Genomic DNA, 13,386 nt, shown 5'->3' with positions numbered 1-13,386 from the left:
GTATCAGGGATTAAGGGTTGCATTGTGCTGGAATGCACAAATGCTGAAAAAGCACCCCGGAAAATCGGTAACTTAAGAAACTAGACATGGAAAATGTTCTGTGTAAGAATAACTAGTGTCATGAAACAGCCAGCAACGGTAGCAAAATTCTGAGAAATGCGGAACTGAAGCAAAAAATTCACTCCAAGGTTGCAGCTGTATCATGCAGGAAGTGGGTTTCTTCTTTACCTTACATTTTGTCTAGGGGGAAATGGTCTTGAATTATATGAGTGGCTTGGGCAAGACCTCTCTGGACTCAGTTTTATCATCTGTAAAATAGGGGTGGTGGGCCCCCGGTGGGTTCATTGTGAGGATTTCATGTGTTACTATCTTCGGCTCATGCTGGTCACGAGTTTCTTTCACTCTTGCTCAATCTGTCTCCTGTCTAAATGGAATCTCTCCCTGCTCTGGTTGGGCTGAGACTATGGTGCAAACCAGCCTCAGGCTCTGGATTCAAAACTTCCTGTTTCTCCCCACCAAGATCCATTACTCACCCGCCTTTGAACCACAGGGATTTGGACATTTCTCCTTCTCCCCGGGCCTGCAGGACAGATAGATAGATTCAGTACGGTTGCCCTTTCCCAGGTCAGCACAGGTATCACACCCACAACCATCTCCCCTTTGTGCTGAGAGTCAGAAAGCCTGGGTCCTAGTCCTCACTGTGTATCCTTAGGGAGCTCACTGACTTTTTCTGGGCCTCAGTTTATCCATCTGTAAAATGAGAAGAAAGGAGATACTCTCTGCCACCAACTGCAATGAACTTTAGTCCCCTTGTCTGTGAAAGTGGAGGACTTTTTCGAGCATCATCTCAAGCAACAGCTCATGCTCTATAGTCCTGGAATTCTTAGAGGCTGGCTCATAAGATCCTATTATTTGATTATCTCACCTGATTATCTGATCTCATGCCCCAGGGCCTTTGCCCACTGTACCACCTGTTTGTATGCTTTCCCACCTTCATTCTCAACCAGCCTCCATCTATCATTTAGGTCTCAGCTAGACCCAAAGTCAACACCTCTCACTATGCAACTAAAGGGTGGCATCATGGGGGCCGGGATGGGGGGCGGGCAGTGTGGCGTGGTGGTGGGCAGGGCAGGGAGAATGGTCTGGCGCTTTCTCCTGAAATACTGTTCAAGTATTTTGAATATCACTTCACTTTAAGTATCACCTCCTTCAGTGAGTTTTCCTGATTGCCAGATTAGCTTTACGCCCCTTCTATGGAACCCAGAGGTCCCACTCATGTTTATTTTTTCTTGTCATATTATTAGTTTCATTACAAGGGTAGCTGCTGCATTTTTCATTTAATTTGTTGACTTAGGGAAAGTTAGTCAATAGCCTTTTCACAGTATATTCTTTGCTACTCTTTGAATCTAGAGCCATGGGAATGTATAGTAAAAGAAAATTCTATTGCACAACTGATAAGAAATTTGACTTGAAATTTTTGTAGCTCTGATAATTGATGGTCTGAGACTTTGGGAGTCTGTTTAGGATCTCCTCCTCCTGCCAGCCTCACCCCAGTTTGGGAGGTCGCTCTGGATAACAACACTGCTCTGTCCCCAGCCCAGAGAAGGCTGAATGAATAAAGCAGTGAATGAATGGCCTCATTCCTGCTGCCCATTAGAACTGTTATCCTGACCCTGACATTAATTCTATTTTTCACCTAATTCCTTTTCCAATACTGATCAGACTTCAGACCTTTCCCTAATCCCAACACTGACACCTAGTGTGACCCCAAGCACTGACCTCTTCCCCTAACACCAAGTCTAACCCTGAACACTAATGTTTGGCTGCTGCCCTAACCCTGATGTCCATTCCTATCTCTGGCCTGTATCCCTGTCCATGAACCTAGCCTCTGAACTTGGCCGTAGCCATGCTCTCAGCTTAATTTCAGCTCCAGGTTCTACTTCACTTCTCCTTCTTTCCCACTTAGAAATCCAGGGCTGCCCTGGGGAGGTTGGACATGGCTTGGTGGAGCCAGCAGGTTGCACCGGAGAGTAGGTAGGCATGGGTAGGGCCAGGGAGGAGTCAGATTGGGCAGGCGCTGAGCTGGGAATGGTGGGGCTGAGCCAGGGCAGGTGTGGGTGGGGCTAAGGAAGGGGGAAGTGGGTGGCATGGGCTAGCGTGGGCAGGGCCAGGGAAAGGACCACAGTAGTAGACTGGGGCTTGGAAGGAGTGGGGAAATGGGCGTGGCCAGCCTGTCACGGGTGAGGGTGGGGCGCGGGCGTGGCCAGCCTGTCATGGGTGTGGGTGAGGTGTGGGCGTGGCCTGCCTGTCACGGGTGTGGGTGAGGCGCGGGCGTGGCCAGGCTGCTGCTGCCACTCACCTCCTGCAGCTGCAGCCGCACTTTGTTGAAGGCGCGCAGCCAGTTGGCCTTGGCTCTAGACATGGAGTCCTGACCCTCTTGGCCTTCCTCGTCTTCTCGTGGCCTGAAACCGAGGCAAGGGGTTTCGTGATGCTCCAGGGCCGGCACTCTCCACCCTCCACTGTCTAAGTGATGCTGGGCCCTCCACGGCCTCCCTGGCACTTCAGAGATACAGTGGCCCACCCACGAGCCTCCAGCCATCCTCAGTTTCCCTCCCCACTTCCCACATGCCCATCACCTCTCTGACACCTTCGGGTCCCCCGTGTCCCCTTGCCACCTTCCTGGACCTTCTGCAGCTTTGTAATCCTATCTGCCCAAGATTCTTCTGATGCTTATGTGACCTCTCCAACCCTGGAAAGCTCTCCAGCCCCTCACAACCCCCAAGATGCCTTCATGACCCTGCTTGACCCACTCTGACCCCACTGAGCCCTTTCTGACTGCCAAGACCCTCCTATCCCATCCTAGACCCATGACTCTGTGAGAGCCCTCCTCCCTATTCCCCAGGTCTACACTGACCCTACCATGACGCCACTGACCCTGTGACCTTGTGACACCCTCAGCCCCTTCCCATTACCTCTCCTCAGCCTTGGGGGCCTCAGGCTCCTGCTCAGATGCAGGCACTTCCTCAGGCACGGCTGGCTCAGGGGCCACCTTGGCTATGTCGGGGGCTTCAGTGGGCATGGCTGGGGCCTGGTCCTCTTTCTCAGGGGCGGCAGGTGGAAGGCTGACACGCTTGAAGTCCTTGGGCTCGGCCACGGCCACCTCCTCTCGCATGGCATAGCCTCGGACGTCATCCGGCACCTCCTCCTCCTCCTCCAGCTCTTCCTCGTCTTCAGGGAGCTCCTCCTCCTCCTCCAGGAAGTCCTCCAGGTCCTCATCCAGCTCCTCATCCAGCTCGTCCTCATCCTGGTCCCAGCGCGGCGAGTCCTTGTGGTAGCTGACCGAGCTGTGGCAGGAGTGGTAGGAGTCCCGGTCCCGCTCATCCTCTAGCTCAGAGCCCTGCAGGCTCTGCTCATCCGGGTCGAAGTCCTCGCTCAGCTGTGAACTGCCTTGGCTCAGCTCCCCTGAGGAGGCGTAGCGGCTGCTGCCTGTGGGACTACAGGGTCGGGCCAGGGCTCAGGGGCTGGAGCACAGAGCTGCTGCTCGTCCCAGCCCCGGTCACACAGGTTCCCTCACCCAGTCATTCCCTGGGTTGGTCATTCCCTTTATTCCCAGCATTGGTGAAGCACCTCTGGGCACCAGGGAAACACAGCCGTGAACCAAAGAGACAAAACACCTGTTCTTAGGTCACTGACTATCTTGGGGGGCAGGCAATAAAATCAGATTGATGACAAAATCAGTGCCCTACTGCACGCCTATCTAGGCACTGTGGAAGCTGTAAAGCATTCACCCACATGTTGAGGACCCCGAATGAGTGTCCCTGCCACAGCCCCCTTGGAGACCTAGCCCTCCTGCAACAAACATTGTTGCCCTGTCCCCTGATGTCTCCCCTACCCCGCCTCAGCCTGGTTCTCCGCCTGTTGAGCCCCCTCCATTCATCAGGACTCCCCCTCAGCTCCACCTCAAAGACATATGTGTAACGCGCCCACTTCCTTGCCTCCTGGGCCCCACGTTAGTCCAGGCTCTGCCATCTCCATTAGATGCTGTCTTACTCAATGTCCACTTCTCTCCTGGACATTAACATTTTCCATGAAAGCCACAAAGGGGTTTATCGGAATCAGAAACCCAATCCCAGACCTCCTCTGTTCCAAACTCGACCATAAAAGTAAAGTTAGTCGCTCAGTCGTGTCCGACTCTTTGTGACCCCATGGACTGTAGCCCACCAGGCTCCTCGGTCCATGGGATTCTCCAGGCAAGAATACTGGAGTGGGTTGCCATTTCTTCCTCCTGGGGATCTTCCTGACCCAGGGATCGAACCCAGGCCTCCCACATCACAGGCAGATTCTCTAAAACCCCATGCCACGCTCTGCACCTCTGTGTGGCCCAGGCCCTCCAACTTCCCTACCCTCAGCTGCCTCCATCCTCCCTTCTCTCCCCCTGCTCCAGCCACACTGACCTCCTGACTGTCCCTCCAACACCCTAAACTGCTCCCACCTCTGGACCAGTAGTAAACAATCTGCCTGCCAATGCAGGAGATGCAAGAGACGCAGGCTTGATCCCTGGGTCAGGAAGGTCCCTTATAGAAAGAAATGGCAACCCACTCCAGTATTCTAGCCCGGAAATACCATGGACAGAGGAGCCTGGCGGATTACAGTCCACGGGGTGGCAAAAAGGGCAGAAGGCAACTAAACAACTGGGCCCTAGCACTTGCTGTGCTCCCCCAGGAGCCTCCTTCCTTGCCTGCTTTACCTGGGAAATTCCTTTGGTGCCCACTGAAATAGCACTTCTTTGGGTGAGTTGAGTCTCCTTCAACCTCTAGTCAGGTCAAACCTACCCCCATCCACATTATATGCTCCTTATATGCACCCTGGATCACACTCAGCATAACCAGGAAAAAATATCTGCATGAGGGCAGACACACAGGACACCTCTCAGCCCCTTCTAACCACTCATTCAGACACTTAATAAACAGCGTTCCTCGTCTTAAACACTTCCTCCACTCACAGTGAAGAGGATCCTCTTTCTCAACCAGCCCCTGGGATGCCTTAGGTATCAAACAGGGGTTCCCCTGCCCCGCCCCGCCCCATCCTTATTTGCTCAGCTATGTGTGTGATTGACTGCTTTTCATTGCCTGTTCTTGTAGACAGCAAGGATGGGGGAATCCTTAGGTATTATTGGGCTGGAACAGACTCCCAGCTCCCTCTGCTGGTGAATACTCCCAAAGATCACTCCCACACATTCTGGGTTCCCAAGTGAGGAGCATGCCTAGGACTGGGGTCCCCACACAGGTCCCACCTGTGACACCAGGCACCATGTAAATCGCTCCAGGCCACAAGACGGTGGGACCGATGGTCCCCAAGACACCTCCCACCCCAGCTCTGACATTCGGGAGCCAACACAATTCTGATCCTAGACGCTTCTCCTGGATCCCATTGAGTTAGCCACCAAGTACCTCCCTGTGTGATCTGGCCACGTCTACCTTTAGCTGAGCTGTTTTCTCTGCCTGGAATTCTTCTCCTCAGACTCCTCATTTATCCTTCGAGGGCTAGCTCTGGGGCACCTTCCTCCAGGAAGCCCACCTTGCCCTTTCCCACCACCAGGGCATCCAGTTGTGTCCCTCGCTTAAGCCAAGCCCTGACCTGCAGGATGGGATGTCTGTTCCTCTGGGGACACGCAGTGCCCACACTGGGCAGCAGGACCAGGGTGGCACGGGATGGTTTCTGCCTGTGCACCCGCTCTCTGCTGTGTGACCTGTTCATGGGGAGAGTGGACAGGGCTCCCCCTTTTCCATTCCCACCCCTCATTCCATCCCAGGGCTGCTTACAATAAACAGACTCTCCCTGGGACATACAGACACACCCAGGGCTAGAGAAGGACAAGACAAGCCCATGCACACAGAATGGGAGCGAGTCCGGGACCAGCTCTGTGCACACCCTGCTTTGAGACCCGGGCAACTCGCTCCTACCCTTTGAGCCTCAGTTTCCCTATCTGTAAGATGGGCACTCTTCTGCTTTTTTCCTCCAAGAGAAGACTTTTGCACCTACTAAAAGAGCTCATATTTTCTTTATACTTGGTATCTTACTCTCCTTTCAGCTGTTTCCCATACGTTGAAACTTTGTTCCAATAATCGCATGAGTCTGAGCCAGCTTGGATATGCAAGTGATGATGCTTTACAAATGGTAGTGGTTGCAAAAATGGTAGGAGAGGCTGTTAGGGAGACAGGAATGCTTCTGAAGATATTTGGAATAAGGAAGTCACTAATACAAACAGAAAGGGATCTAATTCTTTGTTTTCAGGATTGCTCACACACAAAGGAGTTAAATGAAGGATGCTAGAGTAAATCCAGGGTAAGACTAATTCTACTCCCTCTTACATCACTAAGTGGTTTACCTTGAGTATGTCATTTCATTCCCTTGGACCTAAAAAATAAAGAGGCTGGACTAAATGCTCGATTTTATTTTCTCTTTTTTGAAGCCCAGTTGATTTACAAAGTTGTGTTAATTTCTGCTGGACAGCAAAGTGATTCAGTTATACATATACGTTCTTTTTATATTCTTTTTCATTATGGTTTATCAGAAGATATTGAATATGGTTCTCTGTGCTGTACAGTAGGACCTTGTTATTTGTTCATTCGATATATAATAACTTACCTCTGCTAAGCCAAACTCCCATCCCATCCCTTCCCCAAACCCTCCCCTTAGGCAACCACAGGTCTCCTCTCTATGCCTGCAATTCTCTTTCTGTTGCGTAGACAAGCTCATCTCTGTCATGTTTTAGATTTCACATATAAGTGATGCCATATCTTAAATATTTGTCTTTTTCTTTCTGAGTTACTTTACATCTTATGATCATCTCTACTGCTGCTGCTGCTAAGTCACTTCAGTCGTGTCCGACTCTGTGCGACCCCATAGACGGCAGCCTACCAGGCTCCCCCGTCCCTGGGATTCTCCAGGCAAGAACACTGGAGTGGGTTGCCATTTCCTTCTCCAATGCATGAAAGTGAAAAGTGAAAGGGAAGTCGCTCAGTCGTGTCCGACTCTTAGCGACCCCGTGGACTGCAGCCCACCAGGCTCCTCCGCCCATGGGATTTTCCAGGCAAGAGTTCTGGAGTGGGGTGCCATTGCCTTCTCTGATGATAATCTCTAGTTGTATCCAAAAATGCTCTGGAAAAAGTTCCTTCTAACACATGTCATCTATAAACTATCTGAACTTTCTATGGTATGTGCAAAACATAGGCAAGTTTAGCATACAACTTGTTTAAATACCTGCAAAAAAAATGTTGTACGGGATGGTGCTAAACAGTGAGTAGGGAGGACTTCCCTGGTGGTGCAGTGGATAAGAACCCACATGCCAAGGCGGGAGACACAGGTTTGATTCCTGGTCTGGGAAGAGCCCCTGCGCCACAACTGCTGAGCCGGCGCTCTAGAGCCCAGATGCCGTGACTACTGAAGCCCTCGCGCCTACAGCCTGTGCTCCGCGACAAGAGAGACCAACGCAATGAGAAGCCAGAGAAGCTACAAGAGAGTAGCCCCTACTCGCTGCAAACTAGAGAAAGCCTATGCAAAGCAAATCCAGAAATAAGAAAATAAAAGTTAAGGCAAAAGTACTGAGTAGGGAGCTTATCAAGGTTTTCTCCAACTTACGTTTTCCCCAAACTCTCTAGAGTGTTGTCCAGTGGAATCTCCAAATCTCAACACTTGTTTACATCATTAACGTTTTTGTCAAGAGTTGGAGAAGGCTTGCCATTCAGGAGGCTGGATGGCTATGTTTAATACCAGGTTTGCCCCTGAATTTTTAATTGAAGAATAATTGCTTTACAGAATTTTGTGTTCTGTTAAACATCAACATGAATCAGCCAGAATGTGGTCAACCCAGGGGTGGTTCTAAGCGCTGCTGGGAGCAGAGAGAACAGACTATCTCCTTGGTGGGTGTCCTTGCTGATGCTGTAGAAAGAACACCACTTCTGTCCAGCTGTAGGATCTTGGGAGGCTAACTTTGCAGCATGTGGGTTCCCAGGTGTCTTTTTAGGGCTGATAGGCAGTGTGGCATTGTGTCTGTGGTCATAGACTCAGAAGTCTGCTTGACAGGGTTTAAATTCTGGCTCAGTCACTTAATAGCTGTGTGATCTTCAGAAAGTCACTTAATCTCTCTGCTTCATTTTTCACAGCTGCCCCAAGGCATGTGGGATCTTAGTTCCCTGACCAGGGATTGAATTTGCATTCCCTGCACTGCAAGGCGAATTCTTAACCACTGGACCAGCAGGTAAGTATCGTAAACAAAACAAAACAAAACAAAAAAACCTAGCACGTAATAAATGTTCAATTAACCAGCATTATTTTTCTTGCTTATAGACATGGCAGGACCAAGATCAGGGTGAGGCAGGTGCAGCTGAGTCTTGCAAGCGCAGGTTCAGGTCCTGCTTTTACTTAAACTGTGTATTTTCCTCATCATGGATTTTTTAGGAAATTCACTGAAGTGCAACTTACATACAACAAAATTCACTCTTACGAAGATACATTTTGGTGAATTTTTTTGCCATGGGCTATTTTGGCACTCATTTTGATTTTTTAAAATATTGCACTGACATATTGATCTTGATGCCTGAGATTTTTGGCACCCTCTAAATTTTGTACTTGAGGCAACCTCAAGTGTACCACACTTGCCCCAGCCTAGTCCTGGACCTATGTTACAGGGTTTACCTCCAACTCTGCTATATCGGAGGCCCTGGTGTATGTGTGAACTGAGCCTAATATCTTATTTATTTACTTACTTATATGTTCTATTTTTAATTTTCTTGGCCACATGCCGTGAAACATCTGGGACCTTAGTTCCCTGACCAGGGATAGAACCCACAACCCTGCATTGGAAGTGCAGAGTCCTAACTGCTGGATCACCAGGGAAGCCCCTGATCTAATATCCTACAGAGATTTGAGGGGTCATATTAATAGAATTGGGTTTCCCAGGTGGTGATAGTGGTAAAGAACCCGCCTGCCAACACAGGACTTGTAAGAGACGTGTGTTTGAACTGTGGTTCAGGAAGATCCCCTGGGGCAGGGCATGGCAACCCACTCCAGTCTTCTTGTCTGGAGAATCCCATGGACAGAGGTCTCAAAGAGCCAGAGTCAAACTGAAGCCACTTGGCACGCACATGCATTAATAGAAGTATAGGTTCAACAAGAGAGTAGAGAACACTCAAAATTTTCATCCTGCCCATCTTTTAATGAAGGAAATGCATTCTTTGGGGAGCAAACATTTCAGAAGAAGACCCATGGCCAGTAATTCACCAAGCCACTGCTTGCCACCCAGTGGGTTCACCACAAACACTTGTCCTCATGATGATTTACCAACTGTGTGACCTCAGGCAAGTGACTTAACCCCTCTGGGCCTTGATTTCCCATCTGTGAAATGGAGTCAATAATATTCCCACCGAGAGAATGAAATAAGATGATGAAGGAAAAATGTTGGACCAGAGCTGGGCACCCAGTTAGCTCCAAATACTATAATTTGTGTTATTTACCTAACAGTCACTACACAGCACTTTCAGGAACCGCCCAAAGTGCTTTACAAATATCCAAGCTGTTTAATATCATGTTTGCTGCTATTAAGAAACCAGGACTGGGGAGGTCAAGTCAGCGAAGAGGGGAACAGCAGGCACACATTTCAGTGTCCTGGGCTCAAGGGCCAACACACTGCGCCCATGTAAGCCAGGGGACTGACCCTGAGGTAGGTCTGGGGACAGCCTCCTTTGAAAGGAGTAGTGACAGTAGCTGGGCTGGGAAGGGGTAGCTCCTAAGTCACTGCGCCCGGGTGGCAGTGGTAAAGAGCCTGCCTGCCAATGCAGGGTTTGTAAGAGACGCGTGTTCGATCCCTGGGTCAGGACGATTCCCTGGAGGAGGGCGTGGCAACGCACTCCAGTCTTCTTGTATGGACAGAGGAGCTTGGCAGGCTATGGTCCATAAGCTCTCAAAGAGTCGCACATGCGCCCGTGCCTGACTAGCAGTGCCCGTGGCTGCTGGTCAGGAACACAGAGTCGGGGGCCACCAGGAAGGCTGAGCGGGACCACGAGCCACCCACGTGCTGGGAGTCTTTCCAGCATTACTATGTTTCACACCACCCTCATCCCCTCCCCATGCCTGGTAATGCCCATCTCTTCATCCACCTCCTCGCCTAAGCAGTTAGAGAGCACACAGGGACCAGAGGCCTTTAGCTGGAATGCCAAGGAGCCCCCATTTTTCAGGGGAAGCTCTTAGGGGCTTTGTGACTTCCTTCTCCTCCTTCAACCAAAGCAAACCCCTTTTCATCAGGCTTGCAGAGTTTTCTTGGTAAGATTTTGGGTAAAGAAAATTTCTACTGCCTACAAGAAAGCATGGATGCTGCTTCCTTACACCACTTGCCTCCAGCTCCCTCCAGCCTCCTATTCCTCTCTCCACTACAGGAGATAGAGTGGGACACACACAGACACACAGACACACACACACACACACCCTCCACCCCACAGTGACTACCTGAGGGCCCGCGGCTCGGAGAACTCCTCATAGCTGTGCATGGAGTCGCTGTAGGACTCCCGGGAGCCCAGGGGCGGCGGGCGGACAGAATATTGGTGGACCGAGGCGTTGGGCTGGGACGTGGTGTAGTAGGGCGGCGGGATGCTGTTGCTTGTCTCACTGCGGTAGTCACTGTCGCGGTCGTCCACTGCACTATCAGGGTCGTCATCTGGAGGAGACAGGAGGTGAGGGGACAGAGTGAGCAGGGGAGGCAGAGAGAGAGTGAGCACGCAGTGGAGGCCAGCACAGCCCCTCAGACTTTGGAGGGTCTTCACTGACTGCTAACCCAAGAAGAGGAATCTACCAAAGTGAATAAAGGATCTTGGGTCATGTTAATAGAGGTATAAGTTTTAGAATAAAGGAGGTGAAAACCCTGCTTTTCTGTATGTGGGTCAAATGGGACCTAGAGCCTGGGGACGAGGGTAGGTCCTACAATGTGAAGAGGACAGGAACAAATTGGAAGGTGTCTTTCAGCTCAGATGTGAGAATGGACCAGTCCAGGCTCTCTGGAAACAATATGGGTTTTTCCATCAGGTAATGAGTTTCCCATAATGAGAGTCATCCAAACACTTAGGGGGAAGTTGGACGGAGATCAGGAAGACAGGGTAGAGGATAAATGCTCTTTAACCTTCAGAGATTTCTTGATATCCTAGAAAGGTGACCCAGACCTGAACTCACATGTATAGGAAGCGGCTCTGACAAGGTATTGTCTCCCTCAGAAAGATTAGATTATTGGGTTGGCAACACCATCACAAGCCCAGAATCTATCGCTCAAGTGGAACAAGGCAGGGTTGCCAAACTCCAGGTGTTGTTTAGTAAGAATTAAAGGATACTTTAGTTCAGTTTGCTTTCCTTAGTAAACAGAAAACAGATTTTCTTTCTCAGTAAAAAGAAAACAGTCTCAAAGGATGTTAAATTGTGGTGGGAACAGGAGAGACTCAATTTATCTGGAAAGCAATACTTGAGCTGAAAAGAAGTGAGCTGCCTGCCCCAGATTACCTTCCTGATTGGGTCCCCCATGGTACACTAGGCTGTGGTACCAACTTACTGGTGATTTTAAACACCAAGAGGGTGGGTTAGACTTTTTATTTAAAGATTTTTTTTAACGTGGACCATTTTTCAAGTCTTTATTGAATTTGATACAATATTGCTTTTTTTTCCCCCCAATCTGTAATCTTAGCTCCCCAACTGAACCTGTACTCCTGCACTGAAAGTGCAGAGTCTTAACCACGGGGCCACCAGGGAAGTCCCTGGCTGATACTTTTTTTGATGCCTTTAAGCATTTTTGCTCATCTCCTAGATTTTTTTTTTTTTGCTTTATTATTTTAACTTTCTAATTCCTTTTCCCTCTAATAGAGTCTATCTTTTTATATTAAAAAAAAGGTTGAATTTTTAAAATATGGTAAACAGTTAAAATATTAGTTCCATCCTTAGCCTAGAACCAGTTATCTGATTCAGTCTCTATTTTGCCTCCAGAAAAACCTAAAGTTCCTTTTCGGCCACAGTGCTGGCTGTAGCAGCGTAGCTCTGGCTGTCCTTAGCGTAGCTCTGGCTTTCCGATTTCTCATTTAACGTGGGCCACTGTGACCTGCGGGCTTTTCATCCTGTCCCTACCGTACGACCACCACCACCTGATGTGCTGTGTGCTGACAGCGCTGGCGTCAGAGGCAGAAACAGATGTGAATTTCCACAACTTAGATGTATGAGCTTCCGGGTGAAACTGATGGGCCTTCAGGCCTGCAGTGGGGCATCTGAGACTGCGGACAATGAGGCAGGGCTACCAAACTGCCCCCTCACCAACTTGTTTTCTACAGTTATTTGGGTTTGGAGTCTACCAAATTGCCCTAGAGCAGGCTGAAATATTTCCATGCACATGAGACTGTGCATGTTCACCAAACTGATTTTTTTTTTGGACAGATTATCAGTTTTTAAGGGGAAGATTGCTCTCTGTTGGATTCTTTCTGCTTTTGCCCAGACTCTGCTCTTTACCAAACTGTTTTTGACCAAATTGCCTGCTTCTGGATAAGACATTTTCAGCCACTTTTGTTTGGACAAAATGATCTGCTTTGGGCCCCATTGTCTTTGCTCTTCTTGACCCAATTATTGGTACAGGCTTTTGCTAAATTGGTTTTAATCCAGAATGTCTTTTTTTTTTTTTTTAACTGTATTGCTTGTTTGTGTGAAACTGCCTGTGACCAAGCCTTCTTGTCTGCCAAATGTCTATTTTGGCTAAGCTGGCTTCTGATCAACTTGCTTTGACAAATTCTTTTGGGTCAAAATACAGCTGACCCTTGAACAATACGACGGCTAGGGATGCCAATCCTCTGGGCAGTTGAAAATGCATGTGTGATTTTATAATTGGCCCTCCTTAGTCACACTTCTGCATCCGTGGATTCAACCTACTGGGATTGTGCAGCACTGTAGTAGTGTTTACTGAAAAAAATCTGCATATAAGTGGAGCTGTGCAGCTCAGCGCCATGTTGTCCAAGGGTCAGCTGTATCTGTAAACAGTTTTCCTGATTCTGGGGTCAGGAAGGTCCCTTGGAGAAGGGAATGGCAGCCTACTCCAGGATTCTTGCCTGCAGAATTCCATGGACAGAGGAACCTGGCAGGCTACGGTCCATGGGGTTGCAAAGAGTCGGACACAACTGAGCAACTTACACTTTCCTGATCCTGAAGGGAGGGTGGGGTGGAACTTGTCCATCAGGATGTGGGGATGGGGTGGAGGAGCCTCCAGTCGACGGAGCGGAAATCAGGAGGTAGATATGTGCTCAGACTAGAGGACTGGACTTCTTGGGAAAAGGTATGGGGGAAAGGGAGCTATTCCTTAGAGAGAACATAGTC

The 13,386-nt window shown here is 49.4% G+C and overlaps 1 protein-coding gene across 1 annotated transcript in view; it reads right to left on the bottom strand.

The window, feature by feature from the left end:
- Positions 1-13,386, bottom strand: part of UNC13A (unc-13 homolog A) — a 64,600-nt gene that overhangs the window by 32,740 nt on the left and 18,474 nt on the right. The window contains exons 10-13 of the mRNA XM_052642647.1: positions 10,504-10,711; positions 2,974-3,494; positions 2,360-2,469; positions 534-580 (exon numbers count right to left, since the gene is read on the bottom strand). Coding sequence (XP_052498607.1) covers positions 534-580; positions 2,360-2,469; positions 2,974-3,494; positions 10,504-10,711 — 886 coding nt within the window. The remainder of the gene's footprint in view (positions 1-533; positions 581-2,359; positions 2,470-2,973; positions 3,495-10,503; positions 10,712-13,386) is intronic.

The sequence above is a fragment of the Budorcas taxicolor genome, chromosome 7, assembly GCF_023091745.1.
Source record: "Budorcas taxicolor isolate Tak-1 chromosome 7, Takin1.1, whole genome shotgun sequence".
In the NCBI taxonomy this organism is placed as follows: domain Eukaryota; kingdom Metazoa; phylum Chordata; class Mammalia; order Artiodactyla; family Bovidae; genus Budorcas; species Budorcas taxicolor.
Note: the sequence above shows the minus strand (reverse complement) of the source record. Positions and strands in the feature narration are given on the sequence as shown.